General features: G+C 31.3%; 1 protein-coding gene across 3 annotated transcripts in view; it reads right to left on the bottom strand.

Moving 5' to 3' along the window:
- Positions 1-20,944, bottom strand: part of LOC130670798 (protein TANC2) — a 38,913-nt gene that overhangs the window by 9,956 nt on the left and 8,013 nt on the right. The window contains exon 1 of one of the 3 annotated variants that reach the window (XM_057474335.1): positions 8,401-8,930. The exons of the other annotated variants lie outside the window; for them this stretch is intronic. Coding sequence (XP_057330318.1) covers positions 8,401-8,473 — 73 coding nt within the window. The 5' untranslated portion in view covers positions 8,474-8,930. Of the gene's footprint in view, positions 1-8,400; positions 8,931-20,944 lie in introns of those variants that run through there. 3 annotated transcript variants of the gene reach the window in all.

Raw genomic sequence — 20,944 nt, 5'->3', positions numbered from 1 at the left:
ATCATAAAAGATTAATATTTTAAATTATCTGACGTCCATTGACGTGCATTCAAGCGAATTAAAAATATCCTTTGAGTATTTATATATTTTTTTTTTTAATTTTATTTTATTAAACTTTATCGTTTCTCGGAGCGAGAATTAAAACCAAGAGAATTCCGATTTAAAAGTTAGGAATGAGTCGTTAATTCGATCCATTAGTCCACTTAGTATCTCACCTCGCGATTTGAATTTACAACCGGCGGTTCTCGGTATCTTGACATTATAAAAATGTAAATAATGAAATATTATAAAAATAGTGTTTTTACATTCTTGCCAGGTAAAATATACGAGATAAGACCTTAGGGAGATAAAGAAAAAGGCGCCCTGGTATTCCTCAGATTAAACCAAAGAGAATTTCCTACAAACTAGTGAGTAAGACTGCACGGTGGTGAGAGATAGGAAGCTCAGATTAATCGAAATTGATACCGGCATATCCTCTTATATAAACATATATAGATATAGAAATAACATTGTCAGTAATCTTTGACCTGAAGAAGAAATCGGATTGTAATTTTATGTCCGGAGCTGCGTGTAAAGCTTCTGGATACCCATCGATTCGCGGCGAGCTACGAGTGCCATTAAACTTTACCGCGTATTTTTTAAAAATTAAGGCATTTACAATAAATATCCATACATATGTATATATATTATTTATAATATATGTACGTTGAGAGCAAGGTCTCGTTATCGTGGCTCGTAAAATACCCGATTGGAATTGACGCTCATGAGAAAGCGAGATAAGTGTGACTATTTGTGTGCTCATGGACTCGGGCTCGATCTTGTGTGTTATATTACACGGCACACAGATTATGTTCATGTGTGTATATATATTTATTTCTCGTTAACCATCAGCATAACATACATTTAACTATTCGGTATCCAACACAAGTGGAACACTGAAAGATTGTTTATTTTCTCAAAGTAAAGAGAGTTTTTAGTTAAATTTGCTGAATTGGATAATAATAGCCGTACATATATTTATATTTAATATTTGTGTACAGCATATCCTGCTTAAAGGATTACATAGATCAACGGCTAATGTGTACATGTATAAATCTATTTATGTATGAATGTATATACAAGCAGCGAGGTTTGAGTTATTAATGGATTTGCTGAGTAGCCCGATGAAAATGGGAGAGATAAATCTCGGATCGACAATCGCCGGTTGTTGTTATTTATTGGAAGGCATATTGACATAGTTAGAGGCCAATATTGACCCTGACCTATGTCATAAATAATAAAAGGAACGTACGCTGGGTTGGGACCTCGTCGAGTCAAGTGCAAATATTTCAGCTGCCAACGTTTCTATTAATCATTACTTAAATTTATTCTTTTAATTCGAGTGATTGATTTCAATAGAGCTAACTCTTGTCTTGATAAATTTCTCACTCTTATTTAAATTCTTTTGCTGAGTAAAGAACAAACATTGTAAGAGATGCTCATTAATGTTCATGTGTAAAATTATTTCTTTTTTAATTTGAAATTTTTTAAGAATTTTTATATTGCGCGCGAAACGGGCTTTTCATAAATTTATTTTTTACCCGGGTCAAAAATAAAACTTGATTCAGGCTCGCTTCGCCTTATTTTCTTTTCAAGGTATCGATTTGCCGACGATTTTTTGATAAGATTTCGACTTTTCGACTTAAATTTAATTTTTTTCAACTTTTTGAACTTTTTTCATCTTATTCGTCTTTACTTTGAGCACGATAGTCATTCACATTACTTTTGACTTGCTAAACCAAGTCGAAAAAAAGTCATTTATTCGCCTTAATATATAAAAATTATTTCATCTTAGTTCTGACTTTTTCGACTTATAATTTGAATTTTTTAAAAAACACGCGTAAAAATTTTTTTATTTCAAATTTTATCACGAATATTTAAAATCAATTTTTCAAATTTCATAGCATCCCAATTTGCCCAAAAATAAAAACAATTTTCTTTTAGTTCAAAATTTTTTTCACCCAATATGCCCATCATGCCCCGTTTTAACCCGGGTCAAAAATAAAACTTGATTTACCAAGTCGAAATTTGGAGCCGTTTTTCACAAGACAAACTCGACATTTTTTACGGAGGTATGAAATATATTAAAATTTCGCCTTGTTTTAGACTTAACTGGCTTACTTAGTCACGATTTAAGTCGAATAAGTCTACATCAAGTCAGTTTCGACTTGATTTAGACTTTTTCGTCTTAAAATTTAAATCGAATAAGTCTAAACCAAGTCAATTTCGAAAAAGTTTAAATCAAGTCGAAACTGACTTGATGTAGACTTATTCGACTTAAATCGTGACTAAGTAAGCCAGTTAAGTCTAAAACAAGGCGAAAACTTAATTTATTTCATACCTCCGTAAAAAAAGTCGAGTTTGTCTTGTGAAAAACGGCTCCAAATTTCGACTCGGGAAACCAAGTCTAAATCAAATTTTATTTTTGACCCGGGTACATGCATTGAAGATTTAATAAGGGGCATGATGGGCATATTGGGTGAGAAAAGTTTTGAACTAAAAGAAAATTGTGTTCATTTTTGGGCAAATTGGAATGCTACGAAATTTGAAAAATTTATTTTAAATATTCGTGATAAAATTTGAAATAAAAAATATTTACGAGTGTTTTTTAAAAAATTCAAATTTTTGAACTTTTGAATATTTTGTTTTGCACATAAATTTACCAAATGTAAAATACATAAATTTGTTAGCAAAAAGATAAAAATTGAAGAACAAGAAGAAGAAGCAGAGGTAGTTTATTATATATTGTGTAAAAAAAAAATGAAACAAAAAGGGGAATATAAAGTTGCGTGACTAATAACTGTTAATAATAATTCCCATGGAATTTACTCGGGTAAAAAATCCTCGAGGAATTGATCTGGCTTATTAACTTGGATTAATATAATATAATAGTGCGTGTACATGCCGGCACTCTTTTTGCCAGCCCTTGGCTCCAGAATCCGTAATGCATTTAAATTAAATAAATTAATATTCATATATATCTACTCGTATTAATTACTCTTTAATATTAAATTAACTTAACTAAACTAAACATTACAACCGTGTAATTGATATTACCCGCTTTTATTCCTCGTGTAATTTCTCACATTCAGTTATTTTTCAACCTCCAGCTCCAATCTGCTTTATTTGATATATATGTTGTATATTATGTCAAAAACTCGTTCTACATCTTGATAAGAGAATCGATTCATCAGTTTTACTCGTAGGTCCGAGTTTAATTTTTAAAAATTAATACGAGTAAGGTACGAAATAAAATAAAATAAAATAAAGCAGAATGAGAACGAGAACGAGAATGAGAACGAGTACGAGAACGAAATAAGATTTCTCGTTTCGCGGTTGATAATTAACCAGTTTGAGGTATATAATTTTGAGGCAGTTAAATCTTTAGCAGTTGAACGCTTTTGTAAATTATTATTACAAGTGTGCTAAGTGTTCACTAAAAAGTAGAGTAAATGTACAATATAATTATTTATTTTTCAAATATATATATATATGTATATTTAATTAGGCTATTTGACTATTGTTTGTTTTTTAGTAAATATATATCATTATTGTGCGCTTATGGAATTTTAGTAAATTATTTGCATTGCAAAATATCTATAGATAATTATACTGATGTAGTGTAGAAAAAAAAGTAACGGAAAAAATTTTAATGAGTAAATTTATTTAATTAAGCGGCTGTTTGTTAATTTTTTAAGTCGTCAGATTATAGAGACGGCAATTTTATATTTTTCAAACTTGTTTTGAATTATTTATCGGAATCGCAGATTAATGAAACAAATTATTTAAGTCAGATTAAATATATTTTTTTTTAAATTATGTTGTTTGTGAAAAAATTTTGTTGTGTTAAAAATGGGGTCCTGTCATTTTTGGCCCGCAGACAAAATAACTGACGACAAAATAAACGTTTGAAAAAAGAGCGGGAATTTAAATACTACAATTTTATTTTTAAATTATAATGAAATTTATTTTACGGTCATTTTGTCGCTCGGTTATTTCGCCGGCGGTTATTTTTCCGTGGATATTTTATTCGCGGTTATTAAAGCGTGTCACCGAATATGAAGCTCATGAAATTCAAATTGTTTATTTATATAAAATGCAAAAAAAAATTTGATCAGACTTTAGATTTTTTATTTACTTTCGATAACCGAAAAAATAAATAGTCAATTTCTAGACTCATAAAAAAATCTAAATTCCTAATTGCCCTGTAATTAAAAAAAGATGTCAATTTAAAATTTCTCACATTAAAAATTACCATCTATTTGAAAGTAAAAACTAATAAAACAAAAAGTTGACTATAAAAAATGAAAATATAAATTACCATAAATTATAATAATTTTCCGAATCCGTCAGAAGAACTCGGCTACCACTAAATGAAAGTGTCCAACAAATTCAAATCCAACTAGTCCACTGTCAGGTGTCAAGCCGTCACACAAATTAGCCCTTCGCATCTCCAAGGTTTTCACACCAACAGCTTGTATATATAAGCCCACTACATCCTCAACTACAACAACTACATCTCCAACTACACAACAACCAGCCGGCTCACATAAAATGAGTACAACCTAAACAGGTTTGGTTCCATGACCAGCCGAGACGTTTCGAGACGATGCACCCGACTGGATGTGAAAAATAAAAATAAATAATAATAATAATAAAGAATAGGACCTGCGTCTTGTCGTATCCTTGGTATCCACGAATCTCAGCGCAAGCAGAATCCCCGGAGAGTAAAAACTCTCTGGTCCCTAGCCCCTGCCTGGCTACTATACCACTAGAATAATTTTACCTGCCGTTTCTCATGCTTTCGAATGAACAAAATAAAAAAAAAAATCCTACTCAATCCGAGTTAAGTCTATGCAAATTAAATCTACTATTGTACTTTTCAATGAGAAATCTCTTGCTCTGTGAATTTTTAAAAAAAATTAAAAATCATCGAGTGCTTCCTAGAACTCTAAGACTAATTGTACCCTCGGCCGCATCAGACCATTAGTTAAAATTTTTTTTTGTAATTACTTTGAGTCAGAGATTAATTTATAAATTAAAAAATTTGTCACGTCTAATGACGGCAATTTGTAATTTACTTTTACTTTAAAATATTTTTTGTGCCGGGTCGCCCGGGCGAGTCGGTGTCTGGGAAGGTTAAAATGTCTCGACAATTATTTTGAATCATTACGAATACTATAGGTCACTCATCGCGGCTACGATGATGATGATGATGATGATGATTATGATGATGAAGAAGAATCGAGGCTTTCGATCAGCTTTCACCGTTACATTACACGTACAAATGTATTATACCCATTACAATATACAATATAATACTGCGTGTTATATATATATATATATATATTTAAACCGTAAGGTTTTTTAAAAGAGTAAATATGTTTTTTTTGGGTCCCTGAGTCACGAATCGATTTGTAACGTGTCCAGTTGGAGATAATCGATGTGTGGGTTTACACTTGAGACGGATAAAAATAAATATCGGTGATGTCTCAGTTATGCCCGATGCGAATCTTTTAATTCATTTGCTGCCTTTTTTATTTTATTTAAATATTTAATTACTCGTATTATTTAACACCGAGTTTAAAGGTCACTACAAGATTTTTATCTCCTTAAATTATATGCATTTGGTTAATTTTTTTTTAAATTTTTACCCGAAATAATTACGCGGTTTTTTTAAATTTAAAAAAATTACGAGTAATTTTTTTTAGTAAAAGTTTTAAAATTCTAATTTATACCGGAAGTAATAAAAATAAAATTTATAAGTGTAAATATAAATTATAAGAATCATAAAATCGCAATCATATAAAAAATAAAAAAATGTATATCATAAATTAGTAACTTTAGTACGTAAAATAAAAAAATAAAAAAAAACCGCGATAAAAAGTCGGTGGTTTAAATAGATAAAAAATGTACGAATTAAAACTGTATAGATATAGAATATTTTAGTGTCTACTTAAGACATTAGCAAAAAAAAAATTATGATTAATTTAAAAAAAAAAAAGAGTAACGAATCGTGACTTTCGATCTTGGGCTTTCACTGGATGAATGATTTCATTGGAGATGTTCGCACGGCTCTCGAATCGATTCGTCACGTGCCAGCGGTACCGATATATCGATTTCCTCGTTTCGATTGAAATCACATAAATGTATAAATAAAATAAAATAAAAAAAAAAAAAAATAATAATTGTTTAGTACGAAGCGAGGAGTTAAAAATTAGAGAATACGCATGACATAACCGTCATATCTGTTGTATAATACGTATATATATTGGATCCCTTTATGTTTGTGTACAATCTCAGGGGCTTTTATTTCTTATAAATAACAACAAAACCGGTCTTTAATCACTCGCTGTGATTTAATGCCGTCTCGTGCACAATGTTAAGGGTCATTATCTAAATTAGTCGAGTTTTAATATCTTTTACTTTTTACTTTTAAACAAAACTATTTTAAAAATTATACTCTTTTTTTTTTAATAAATAACATTTATCTTTGTCATTACATTCTTAGATATCTGAGTATTTATATCTGAGTAACGTCAATCGGAAATTAGAAAAAATGAATGATAATAAAATTTTACCAAAGTTCAAATTTAGTCGTGAAAAAAAATTTGGAGCAATTAGACTTTGAAATTCTTACAACGACCAAACTATTGACTTTACATAAAAAGTCATTGATATATTTTTTGTAGCAAATTTAATTTCCTACAAAAAAGTCCTCTTGCATTTTTGTCGTAACTCAAATTCTTCAATCAAAAATTCAGTTTCAAAATTATAATCACTGTGCAAAATTTTTTGGTGATTATTAATTGGGTCGATTTTATCAAAACTATTGAGTTTACGTAAAAAGTCATTGATATATTTTTTGTAGCAAATTTAATTTCCTACAAAAAAGTCCTCTTGCATTTTTATCGCAACTCGAATCCTTCAATCAAAAATTCAGTTTCAAAATTATAATCACTGTGCAAAATTTTTTGGTGTTTATTAATTGGATCGATTTTATCAAAATTATTGAGTTTACGTAAAAAGTCAAAGAATACTTTTTTGTAGGAAATTAAATTTCCTAAAAAATCTTATTCATACATTTTTTTCATTTTTGTGATAGATCAGCCAGAATTTTAAAAAATTCAAAAATACTCCAAAAATCTCATATATTTTTTTAAAAAAATTTTATTAAAAAAAATATATATATGAGTATCTATAATAAATTAATATGAACCATAATTTAAAAACCTTTCAAACTAAAAAACTCATTATCCACTACTATATATACATATATATGTATATGTATATATATTTAAACCTCATGACAAAGAATCATAGACTTAGATATTACAACTCAGTCTTCAAAGCTGTTTTTAAATTCCAATAGTTACTTTTTAAAGTGACGTGTTCACTACATACATTCATATATACATATATATGATGAAATACCTGTTTTCTTAGATATTATTCACAGGTGTATTTGTAACATTGCTCGTTTTACATACTCACATATATTTTATTGCCGCTTAAATACTTATTTACTCTCGACAAAAAATCATCCTTTCCCCCAACCCAATTAATTAAACCCCCCACCAAATTTAATTCCGATAATTTATTTTAAAAAGAGAAAGTGATAAAAAAAACGCCGATAGATAACTCTGTTATTAATACCTCATTAAAAATGATTCACGTAAAATACTCTGACAGATAAAATACCGTCAGCGTGACGTCTGACGTATAAAAATAATCCTCAGTAAAAAATAAAATAATAAAAGTAAATAATAATTACTGTCCTGGCGGCAGGACTCGGATCGTCACGCTCCAGAAATAAAAGTCTCAATTACATTTAATTGGGTTCAACATCTACAGGTGGTCTATAAAATTTAATTGCAATTTCAATACCGTCTATTTCAATGAATGCGAATAAAAAATAAAACTAAATTCAAATTGACATTTGAAAAATAATCTGGAGTCCCGCCAGTTCGCTCGCGATGCAATTAGATGACCGACTCGAAATAAAAGAGCTGAATAATTCGAATTCAATTGAAGGTAATGAGTATTGTTACGGGTAATGTAATCCTTGATAAGCACACCTAGCTGGTATATCATCCTTTCGAGACCTCAGGCGCCTCATTGTCGGGATTATTGCTAGCCCACGAGCATTACCCGCAATACTTTCTTACTCTTTATTTATTTTTTTAAAAATTAAACAGCAGATTGCCGAGACCAAGACCGAGACCAAGACCAAGACTGAGTCTGGAATTGAACTCGCCTGGATTTGTTAGACTGAACAAGATGATGATGATGATGAAGACGAATAACAGGAATTAAAATAAGAAGATGGAGTTTGAGAAGAAGAAAGAAAATGACACTCACCAAGAACCGAATGACTAAGACCGGATCCAGGCCGCGGAGGCGAACATCTTCTCATTCTGTCTGGAGGCGCCATACCTTGCGCTTTTACCTTTCGTATATATGTATATATATTATACTGTTATATATTTATGTATGTATGTATGTATGTATGGATATAAGAAGAGTATAGAACACTGGAAAAGACTCTACTGGTTAAATCCAGTAGCAGTCGTCAGCACTCCCGTCTCATCGTTCACGTCTAGATCACTCGAGGCATGCAGTCACGTTTAAACTTCCCACGACAAAGATCCTCTGATATTTATGTACTTGTTTTTATTTTAATTAAATATTATATTAGCACTAGCACTTGGAGCACTGGGCGGGTTAAATAAATCCTTGGGCCAGCCATCGGTGGTATTTATAAATTTTGGAGTCGAGTTCGGGTCCGAGTCGGAGGAGAAAAAAGGACAAGTGTACGGCAAGAAAGCCCGCGGCGAACTGATTGCTGCTGAGAGTGCGAGTACTTGGGAGTACGAATGGAAGTGAGGAACCAAGACTGGCTGGCGGTCGACTGATTGGCTGAGGGGCCGGTTGCCGTTCAACGCCGTACAATATTGCTTGTGTATATTGTGTTCAACTTAATAATTATTTACTATTTTACTTCAGACTGGAGTCTAAATTATTTCATTCAAAAATTACATGGGGGATTTGTTGTAATTTTTTTTTTATTTTTGAATTTGCGATCGAGTTTGAACTGGGCCAAGAGTTCGAGCGAGTAATCGGAGTAAGGATGCCGTGTTTTTTTAAAAAGTAGATTGATGTACCCCCATGGGTACGTTGACAGGAAGAATATAAGAGGATCATGGCATCATGGGTTAATGTCAGGCTGACGATCAAGTACTTGTTCTTGTTGGACGTTTCCTTATCAGTCTAATGACACTAGAACCTTCTATATAAATATATACAAAAAACGGAGCGAAATAGGCGACGTCGTTTTTTTTACTTACACTTCTTAGTCATCAAATAATTATTTAATGTCACTTTGAAAAAAAATCTGGGGTAAAATGGACTGTATAAAAATTTCAAAATTTGAATTTCCCGCTCTTATACTTTCAAAAAAAATTTTTTAAGGGCCATTTTACCCCACAGTACAATTGGATCTCTGGTATTAAAAAAAAATCTCCAGGTTATTTTACTTCTTATTATATAAATATTTATAAAAAACGGAGCAAAATAGCCAACGTAATCTCTTTTTTATGCTTCTGTTATTTCACGTCACTTTGAAAAAAAATCTGGGGTAAAATGGAACGTATGAAAATTTCAAAATTTGAATTTCCCGCTCTTACACTTTCAAAAAAAATTTTTAAGGGCCATTTTATCCTACAGTACATTCGGATCTATGGTATTAAAAAAAAATCTCCAGGTTATTTTACTTCTTATTTTATAAATATTTATAAAAAACGGAGCAAAATAGCCAACGTAATCTCTTTTTTATGCTTCTGTTATTTCACGTCACTTTGAAAAAAAATCTGGGGTAAAATGGAACGTATGAAAATTTCAAAATTTGAATTTCCCGCTCTTACACTTTCAAAAAAAATTTTTAAGGGCCATTTTATCCTACAGTACATTCGGATCTATGGTATTAAAAAAAAATCTCCAGGTTATTTTACTTCTAATTTTATAAATATTTATAAAAAACAGAGCAAAATAGCCAACGTAATCTTTTTTTTATGCTTCTGTTATTTCACGTCACTTTGAAAAAAAATCTGGGGTAAAATGGGCCCTAGAAAATTTCAAAATTTGAATTTCCCGCTCTTACACTTTCAAAAAAAATTTTTAAGGGCCATTTTATCCTACAGTACATTCGGATCTATGGTATTAAAAAAAAATCTACAGGTTATTTTACTTCTTCTTATATAAATATTTATAAAAAACGGAGCAAAATAGCCAACGTAATCTCTTTTTTATGCTTCTGTTATTTCACGTCACTTTGAAAAAAAATCTGGGGTAAAATGGAACGTATGAAAATTTCAAAATTTGAATTTCCCGCTCTTACACTTTCAAAAAAAATTTTTAAGGGCCATTTTACCCCACAGTACATTCGGATCTCTGGCATTTAAAAAAAAAAAATCTGCAGGCAATTTTGCTTCCTATATATACAAGTATAAAAGTTGTTAAATGTTTTTATAGAAACAATTATTTAAAATCGTTTCGTTTTATTTTATTTATTATCGGAAACAAATAAAAAAAAAATAAGGAAGAAGTTAATAGGCAGTATCCTGCTCCAAAAAACAGAGATCTCGATCCATGAGAAAATATATACGGTGGTGTTGTAGGATGTGTGTTACGGTGTGTAGGCTCGCGTGACGCGACGCCTTCGCATGGGATCTCTCGGTCTCACAGGTGCCTCTTTGGACTCTTGGTTGTGCATCGATCCACCCAAAGTAGAACAACTTCCGTTAGCCGTTTGTGCATATCGCTTTCAGTTGAATAATTTTTTTTTTTTTTTTTATCTGTTTATTTTAATTTATATACAGGGAGACCGGGACACGACGGCCCCCTCAAAAAGTTGTCCGTCAATGACAATAAAAATATTGGGCTCAGTGTGAAAGAAAAAGTAATTGACCCATAACACCTTTTGGTCACCAGAACTAAAAACTGATGGACTAGAGACTAGAGGACAAGAGTGGAGGCCGGAGTTTATGGTTCGAAAAGCAAAGGGCAGAACTTTATTGGGGATTACCGGCAGTAAAAATGTCTCAGAGCCTTTGGTTGGGTTGGGAGGTTTAAAAGAAGGCTGTATATATTTATACTCGTGAGAAATAATGAGAGAGGAAGTGAGAGAAAATAATAATAAGACCTGATTCAACTGGAACGTGACGATTCGTAAGTATGCCCAGGGGCCTTTTTTCCAAACTTAACTCACTGTACCCTTTTTTTTTTTTTTCTTACGGGATGTATATATTTTTAAAGATAAAAAATAAATAAAGATTCGGAGGGTTTAGGAGTTTCATTTTTATTACTTTATTTATTTTTACTTTTATATTTATTTAAAAGAGGATTTATTAGGCTTTTGTGGATATTTTAACTGGCAAATAAAAAATAATTGATTATAAATTCGAATTAAGATTTAGTGTTTTATATTTTTTTCTATCTAATTTATTAAATTATCACAATAAATATTTTTTAAAAAGCATTAAGAAATTTTTATCATCAATTAAATTTTTAAAAAAATCAAAATATATTTTTAGGGAGCATTAAATTCTCTCTAAAAAAAAAAAAAAATATCCATCGCTTATTTTAAAAATCCAGCCATAAATTAAAAACTTAAAAAATCGAATAATTAAAATTTAAAAAAAATATTTAAGTTGGATGTTAAAAATTTTTTACAGAAGCCAGCGCATTTATTGAATGTTCCTTTATCCTTTATATAAGCGTAGCAGCATAACTAACTTACACACACTCGTCATCACCAACACACGTGTAAACATAAACTGCATATGAGTGCAGCAGGCAACAGTAGAGTAACAGCAGCGTGACTTTACCTGTCGCATGTGCGTGCCAACGTGAATATCTTTTACCTTACAAACATTAATACATATATGTATATATATATGTATACATCCACATACTGATTCCATACAACAGAATCTACTACAGCCCAACACATGACCAACCGACATCCAGCAGCCACGCAGTCCTTAGCGGATGCGGGTGGGCGGACCGGGATCTTACAACGACGGGTTTAGAGGTTCACATATCGTAATATAGAAAACCAAAAAAAAATAAAATAAAAACAAGTAATTTCAGTGGTCTACGCAGAAAAAACAGATATCTTGAGTCAAGAAAATGTTTTTGAAGACAAACGATTTCCGAACCAAGTCAAGATTTTTTTGAGCCAAGAGAATTCGTCTTGGTTGGAGAAGATTTCTACTTTATCTGAGAAAATTTAGGTCTCCAAAAAAATTTTCTTGAATCAAGAATATTTACCTTCAGTCAAGAATTTTTTTTTTGGGTGTAGGCATATATATAGGCATGAAAATTAAAGCTTGTTTGAAGAGCTTTCAGATGAATTTAATATAAAGTCGATAAGTTATCACATTTGGAAGATATTGAAGGAAGAACAAGTAAAAATATGAATTTTGGACATTTTGAAAATTTTGAAATGCTATAATTTGCATTAAGATTGAGCTCATTTTCAAACTCGAACAAGGTAGTCACCCACAAAATACGTATATTAAGTTTCAAGGTGATCGGTTTGAAATTGTGGCTATAATCGAACCAAGTCAAGATTTTCTTGAGCCAAGAGAATTCGTCTTGGTTGGAGAAGATTTCTACTTTATCTGAGAAAATTTAGGTCTCCAAAAAAATTTTCTTGAATCAAGAATATTTACCTTCAGTCAAGAATTTTTTTTTTGTGTGTAGGCATATATATAGGCATGAAAATTAAAGCTTGTTTGAAGAGCTTTCAGATGAATTTAATATAAAGTCGATAAGTTATCACATTTGGAAGATATTGAAGGAAGAACAAGTAAAAATATGAATTTTGGACATTTTGAAAATTTTGAAATGCTATAATTTGCATTAAGATTGAGCTCATTTTCAAACTCGAACAAGGTAGTCACCCACAAAATACGTATACTAAGTTTCAAGGTGATCGGTTTGAAATTGTGGCTATAATCAAAGTGAAAACCTGCATGAAATTAGTTTTTATAATATTTTGTAAATGTTCAAAACCATTTATCTACTAGAAAAAATGGTTAAATCGATGAGCTGTATAGTCAAAATTGTAGGCAATCGAACGAGCTTTCACATAGAACAAACGAAAATAAGCTATCTCTTTCCGTTTAGAAGTTACATCCAGTTAAAGCGGGAACAAATTTTTTTTGAAAATTTTACAAAATTTCAATTAACCATAACTTCTAAACTTATTGGCCGAATTGGCTCATCTTCGAACTCATCCAAGGTAATCGTCCATAGAATAAGTATACTAAGTGTCATTAAGATCGGTGTAGAATTGCGGACGCTATCGTTGGAGAACAGCGCGTTATATGGTAGATATATATTAGGGTGATTCAAAAAACAAAAAAAATTTTTTTTTTTCTTCCAAACAGGTTCAAAAGTTTCGTTTAGATAAAAAAAGACGCCTGTAAAAATTAGAGCTCTTAATATTAATATGAACATTGTCCGCATTGCACTTTTCTATTTCCCATAAGAGTAACATGGAAAAAATTTTTTTATGTCTTCTGATTTTTATAAGTAGCTAACGATGCGTCATATGAATAATTGGCAGGCATGTTTTTGTAGGGAATTGAATGCTCTACAAAAAAAGATTCTTATCATTTTTTGATAAATCCCACTGTTCAAAAGTTATTTGAGGTTGAAGTTAAATTCATATTAAATTTTGAGATTTTCTTACTTTTCCAGCGAAACTATCAGACCTATTACAAAATATCATTGGATCTTTTTTGTAGACAATTTTATTCCCTAGAAGTTTTTTTTATAAAGTTTTTTCGAATTCTGCATTGTTTTCTAGTTATTTTTATTTTAATGTCAAGCTCTTAAAATCGATCAGAAGACTATTTTTTTATAAATACATATATAAACTTTTGAACTGAATGTATTTCCTGACTCAGCTCGTCGAGCTGAGTTTACAGGTAGCAAAATTTTTCGAAAATTCCATCATAAGGACAAATACAATAGTCAGATTTTTATGAAATCTACTAATAGTGTCGAATGCGAGCCCTCATACGCAGCCGGCTCGAAAGTAAGCCCGTACCTGCAATATCTGCATCCTCTGTGTGCGCAATGTGTGCGGTGTCTTGTAGACATGATGCACACAAATGCCCCCATTGCTACTCTCTCAAACCCGGGGCTCTACAACAGGGGTAATTAAAGGTCTGACGTATGCTCGAGGTACATATGCACCTACGGAGGTTTTAATAAAAAGTTTCCATGCAGAAAACGCGGAATTAAAAATAAATATGTTAATGTCTGTACTGGTGATTGCAACAAAAGCAAAAAGCTTTTAAATTAAACCCATTACTTGTCTTTTAGTTCTCAAAGATAAAGATGACGGGTTGGTAATTTTTTATATTTTTTTATTTTTTAAGCTGGAGCTGGAGTTGAAGCTGAAGTACTTGACACACTCAGACACTTGGACGTAAATATTACAAGAGATTCCGGAGTGTTGGACGTCATCGTGTGCATATGGATGTAAATACACATTGTAAGTACATGTATGCATAAATATATTAATGGAGGGGTTAATAATAAGAATTATTATTAATATTAATACGAGTACCGAAATATTATTTGAGCCAAATGCTACCGAGTAAGTTACGCTCGTAAATCATTACGTCCGAACAACTTTCACGAGCACCGTCGCCTTGGAAAAAAAATTATAAATAAAAAATAATATAATATATATATGTAGAAATATATATATTTATGTGTAAATGTGTTTGCAATGTAGTTTAAACCGTGGAGTCGAGTTAAATAAAATAATCTTATCTTTCATTAATTTTCATTATTTTTATTTGCGGATTTTATGTCAACGTTCATCGAGGTCAGGCAGGTTTTTAAACTTTTTATCTTACGTTTTTTTTGTTAATAAATTTTTAGACATTTTTATTAAATGGATTATTACGAAACTGAAAGGTTTATTTTAATATTTTTAAAAAAAGTTATCGAGCGCCGGCGCGGGGACTCGAACCGCTTACTCGGGGCTTAAGCGAATAGTAAAAAGTATCGGAATGAAAATTTAATGGTGTGTAGATTAAAATAGAGTAATATTGTGTTTAGTTTACTTTTACAAGTAATCTAAGGGGGTTGAGGGGGGAGTTTTAGCATCAAGCGGGAGCATGGGACAAATTAAGTGTACGCGATCTTGTGGCGAGATAGCGATGGGGAACTAGAAGCAAATGTATCGGAAACTGGGAACAAGTGTGCGCATAAAAGAAGCCGGCAGGTCTTTTAGAAGCTTGTTTTAAATATGTGTGTGTGTGTGTGAGTTTACTACAGTCTGGTTTAGTTGTAAAGCTGGTGGCTGGTGACTGCTGGCTGCTGGATGGTGGGCATAAAATGTTGGTGTGCATGGCATGGTGTGCAGAGTTGTGTTACCATGGACATGAACACCACACGCGAATCTCGAAAGGACGCGCCGCTAGCATACTCTTATATGTACACATACGTGGCCTTATACGGGGCACAGACGCGACACGTGATCGTGCCAACAAAAAGAGGAAGCCAACGTTTCATTCTGCCTCTATATGAGTATACTCCATGGTGTTCACTTTCGGCGAACACATTCATACCATATGCCTTTATTTTTTTTATTTTTTTACTATCAAAGCTCGCTGTCAGTGTTGGCAGACGAGTGAAACATTATTATTGTATCAGAGGCGTAAAATTATTGTACTTTCAGTAAAATTATTGTGCATTTTAAATTTATTTCTTATTTTCTTTTAATTACGTTATTTACTAAGGATATAGTATAACTATTACCCTAAATACTTACTCTCAATAAATTCTGAAATTAATTAGCGACATTTCTTACAAAAGTTAGAAATTTTTTTTATTTAAACTTGACATCTTATTTGGACGACATGTGACGCGAAATTCAATTGAAAAATTGAAGTAAAATTAATGACATTACTTCTAATTAATTTGTTTTTATAGTAAAAATAAAGCAGATCGTTCAGATAAAAGTTCAAACAAGTGAAAATTTGATATCATTTCAATTTTTAACATTTTAACATTTTAACATTTTATCATGATGTCATTGGCTGATGTCAAAAAAAACTACTGGCAGGCTATCTTTTAACCATAATAAGAAATAATTACTATCGATACGTGGCGGGAAAATACATAGGACTTAATCAAGATTTTTTTGAAATAATTTTATTAGCGTAAGCATAGCGATCATTAGAAATTATTGTATTTTTCATTGGATTGTACATTTAGGATTGAGGATTGTACAATTCATCAAATTATGGTACGTGTACAATAATTATTGTACGTCTGCTCACACTGCTCGCTGTCATCAAGCGTTTGTGAAAAATTTCTTTAAAACCTATTTCGTGTTTAAATAAATTTTTAGGAGCGAAGGCTGATAAATATTATTTTTTAAAAAATTAAACACGTGGAGCAAGTCGGCCGAGGAATAAATAAAAAATAATTAAAAACGATTCGCGTGGTAGACGTAGACATGAATGAAAGAGTTAGATAGTGGTGTGTACCCACAAAAGACATATAACACAAACTGTTAAATTAAAACGGGGAATTATCCGGTACGCGTGGGCGAGAGAAACAAGTTGAGCGTTAAATCATCTCAATGATTCGCGAGGCGATGAGCCCCCATACTCACACATTACTAACACGCCTACAGAGATTAACTTCCTGTCCATCGATCGACCAATGGCCGTTTGTTTTTTACTAAATGTTTAACTAAATGGCATAGACAGAAATTTAAAATCGTCTAATATACAGATTATTTTTTGTCGGATGAATTGTGGAGTTGCGAGGAAGGGCCGACATAAAAGTATAGAATTTAAAACAAAACCTGAAACCTCAAGATAATTTAAAACGGGTATCCTTGATCTACCTGCGTAACTTTGAGCCTTCAACGATAGACTAGAGATGATTCCTCTGGAGCAGAGGAAATACTGAGCACTGGGGACAGGGGACTGGGGACCAAGGGACGGGACCAGAGGCTGAGACTGAGCCGAAGAATCTTGAGAGCGCGTGTGTTAAAACGAGGGTAAAAAAATTTAAAAACAGAGGAGGATGAGGAAAAAATATTGCGAGGGAACTTCCAAACTGGAGCTACAGTCCAGTTTCAATTTCTCGTCCTACCGGTATACGAAACGTTCACCTTCACTGTACTGGTACTGGGCGCGAAGCTCCATCGCGGATCGTGTTACACGTTAAAAAACAACGAGTAAGACATCATTGAAGATATATATTTATATATACAGATACGTAAGCATGTATTCTCAATGTATATAACGTTTGACAGTATCCAGTTTATTTTCATCATCGATACTGTTATTATTAATTTATTATATTCGTTATAATATTATTTATGTATACATAAATAATAACCAAGAGGATTGAAAATATGAAAAATTTTTATTTATCTAATATTATTTGCTATCAGAGTTTGAAGCCATTCCCTGATTAAACAACTGAATTCGACCGAATTAAAAATTTTAATTCTGTTATATTCTGTCGAATTCTGCAAAACAAAATTCAACTGAATTGAAAATTTGAATTTAAATTAAACAGAATAAAACCGATTTAAAAATTTCAAATTCAGTTTAATTCAGATTCAGAACCAGAAATTGGAGAATTATTTTCGAATTAATCAAAATTAAACTGAATTCGACCGAATTAAAAATTTTAATTCTGTGATATTTTGTCGAATTCTGCAAAACAGAATTCAACTGAATTGAAAATTTGAATTTGAATTAAACAGAATAAAACCGATTTAAAAATTTCAAATTCGTTTTAATTCAGATCAGTTCGGATTCAGAACCAGAAATTGGAGAATTATTTTCGAATTAATCAGAATTAAACCGAATAGAATTATTTAAATTCATTTTAATTTGGACAAATTCTGGTTTTCCTGCCGAATTATACAGAATTCATTTTTAAGTTGGGTACTGAATTAACAGAATTTATCTGAATTAAATAGAATTAAAAATTTAATCAGGGTTTCCCGGGTCAAAAATACAAAATTTCAGTAGATTGTTAGCCAAAAGTAAGTCTAAAATTTATGGAAAATTTGATTTTGACTTTTCTTTGGCTAACTTTTGACTCACTTGTCAAAAAAGTCGAATTTCAGTTCAAATTTTCATTTTTATGATTTTGTGTAGGATTACTTATTTTTATTCTAATAATTTCTGTATTTATTTTTTAAGAAGCCTCGACTCCATCCAAAAAAATCATCAAATAACAATAATAATCGTCCATATAAATTTGTAGATTAGTATCAATGTTTTGAATTTAAAATAAATATATCAAATCCCATTTGATAAATCCCGTCTCGAATTATAAATCGATAATTATAAATTACCATAATAAAATAATATAAATATCAAATCAACCATTCCTTTTATAAAAAAATAAAGGAAAATATCTGTCTAGTTGACAATATGAAATATATACTGGCCAACACCATTAACTCAAGTGTATATTGATCAAAATAACTAGACCAGAGGCTTTTAGCAAAAGTCTACCGTCACACGTCTAGTATAAATTCCATTTCCAAGATTTCACAGCCCGTCGTCCTGTCTGCGGTGTTTGTTACCTACACCATCTTATACCCAAGCAGCGTACACTTGTATTGGTTTTGCACCAGACCAGAGCAGGGTGATAGCATGATAACATGTTCGCCCACGCGGCTCCCACGCCGCTTACTATTTTCTCTCTTTCTCTTATTTTGAATTTACCAATACAACAACTCGGTCTTCGGTCTTTGGTCTTGCTTCAATTCCATCTCCCTCTGGCCTCCATTATCGCGCAATATCTCACCTCTCGCGCTTTCTCCTGCAGCTCTGTACATTTATTACTGTTATTATTATTATATATTCTTGTCTGTTACCGCTATACTACTATACACACTACAGACTACAGACTACACTAGTAAACACTCAATGCGATACATAATACGAGTAGAGAGTTGGTTCATTCATCCGCTCGTTCTTTCATTCACTTTACACTCAATATATATAAAACGTCATTACAATATTATTATTATTATTATTACTTATTGTTGTTATCATTATTGCGGTGCATGTGTGTACGTACTTTCGATACACGATAAATAGCCCACCTATTATTTATAACGCTGATGTCACGTTTATAATTTCTCGAACACTTAAATTGCTGTAGCAGTCATTAATTCAAATGAACACATTAAATTATTCGTTTATTATCTTGTTGGTTGTTTTATTATTATTAAGCTCTAAAAGTCTTTATATGTTTTTTTTTTTTTATTAAACTGTTTTGATCTCATAACTTTATAATGACTGGTAGATTTAAAACTCGAATTACTTTTTCTATCGGGCTGGAATCTAACTCGTGTCGAAATTGCTTTTTAAATGTCTTTATTATTGTATTTAATTATTATATCAATACACTGATTTTCAATCAATAAACTAATCAATTTTTTCATTGGCACGATACTTCAAAGGACCGCGGTTAGAATCCTGGTTATGATTTTTTTTTATCAATTAGAAATTTCATTTAATTTTTTTTTAATTATGTCCAAGTCTGGGTATAAATGTTTGGCCGAAAAGATTTAATCGACCGGAAATCACACCGGAATCATATAATTTTATTTAAAAAGGTATAGATTTGACTGAAATCACGTCGGAGATGTAAAATTCTATTGGAAAAGGATGAAAATTGTGCTATAGATTTAGTTGGTCTATTTTTGGGCATATCCGGGTCAAAAATAAAATTTGATTTAGACTCGGTTTATCAAGTCGAAATTAGGAGCCGTTTTTCATAAGACAAACTCGACTTTTTTGTTACGGAGATATGAAATACATTGAGTTTTCGCCTTGGTTTAGACTTAACTGACTTACACAGAAAAAAAAGATTTCTTGGCGCAAAAAATTTTTTCTTGTTCTAAGAAAATTTTTACTTGACCCAAGAAATTTTTTATATTATAAAGTAAAAACAAAACTTTTCTTGGGGTAAGATAAAATTTTCTTGGAACAAGAAAAAAATTTTTTAGGCAAGAAAAAAATTCTTGAGCCAAGAAAAATTTTAGTCTTCAATTCATAATACAAAATATTTCTTGCGCCAAGAAATTCTTTTTTTCTGTGTACTTAGTCACGATTTAAGACGAATAAGTTGAAACTAAGATGAAAAAAGTTCAAAAAGTTGAAAAAAAATTTAATTTAAGTCGAAAAAATCAAGATCTTATCGAAAAATCGTCGGCAAATTGACAACTTCAAAAGAAAATAAGGTGAAGTCAGCCTGAATCAAGTTTTATTTTTGACCCGGGTAGACTTTTTTTTAAATAAAATTATAGAAAAATTTCAAGCAATTTTATATAGTACAGAAATTTTTCAAATTTTCGGCCTAATTACCGGACAAATTTCGACTTGAATAATTTTCGGCCTCATGTTCACTACCTAGGGATTTTGTCTGCCACTTTTTGGCCGAGAAATTATATAATTTTTTGACCTAAGAGATCAATTCATAAGTTCACAGTCTCAAGTTTTCAAAATACCCGAGTTCGAATCAGCTAATTGTTGAAAGAATTTTCTACTCTATCGAGTTCTTCAAAGACTCGGGTTCGAATCCCGATGACTGTTTTTTTTAGTTAAAAAAAAAAAATTAATTAACTGACGGTTGAAAAACAATGAAATTAAAACATTAACCAGTTAATTTAAAATCTCTTGTAAAAAAAAACGGTATTAAAACTAACGAGTCACTTGAGGGCAGTGCAACAGTGTGTAGTAACATATTTATATAATTTTATTTTTCATGGCTCCAGATCTCGTGTATCCCTTGTATAATTCATTCCCAACGATCTCTGTTTTAATTT

The sequence above is a fragment of the Microplitis mediator genome, chromosome 7 (genome assembly GCF_029852145.1).
Source record: "Microplitis mediator isolate UGA2020A chromosome 7, iyMicMedi2.1, whole genome shotgun sequence".
NCBI lineage: Eukaryota > Metazoa > Arthropoda > Insecta > Hymenoptera > Braconidae > Microplitis > Microplitis mediator.
The sequence above is the reverse complement of the archived record's forward strand: the minus strand, read 5'-3'. Positions and strand labels throughout refer to the sequence as shown.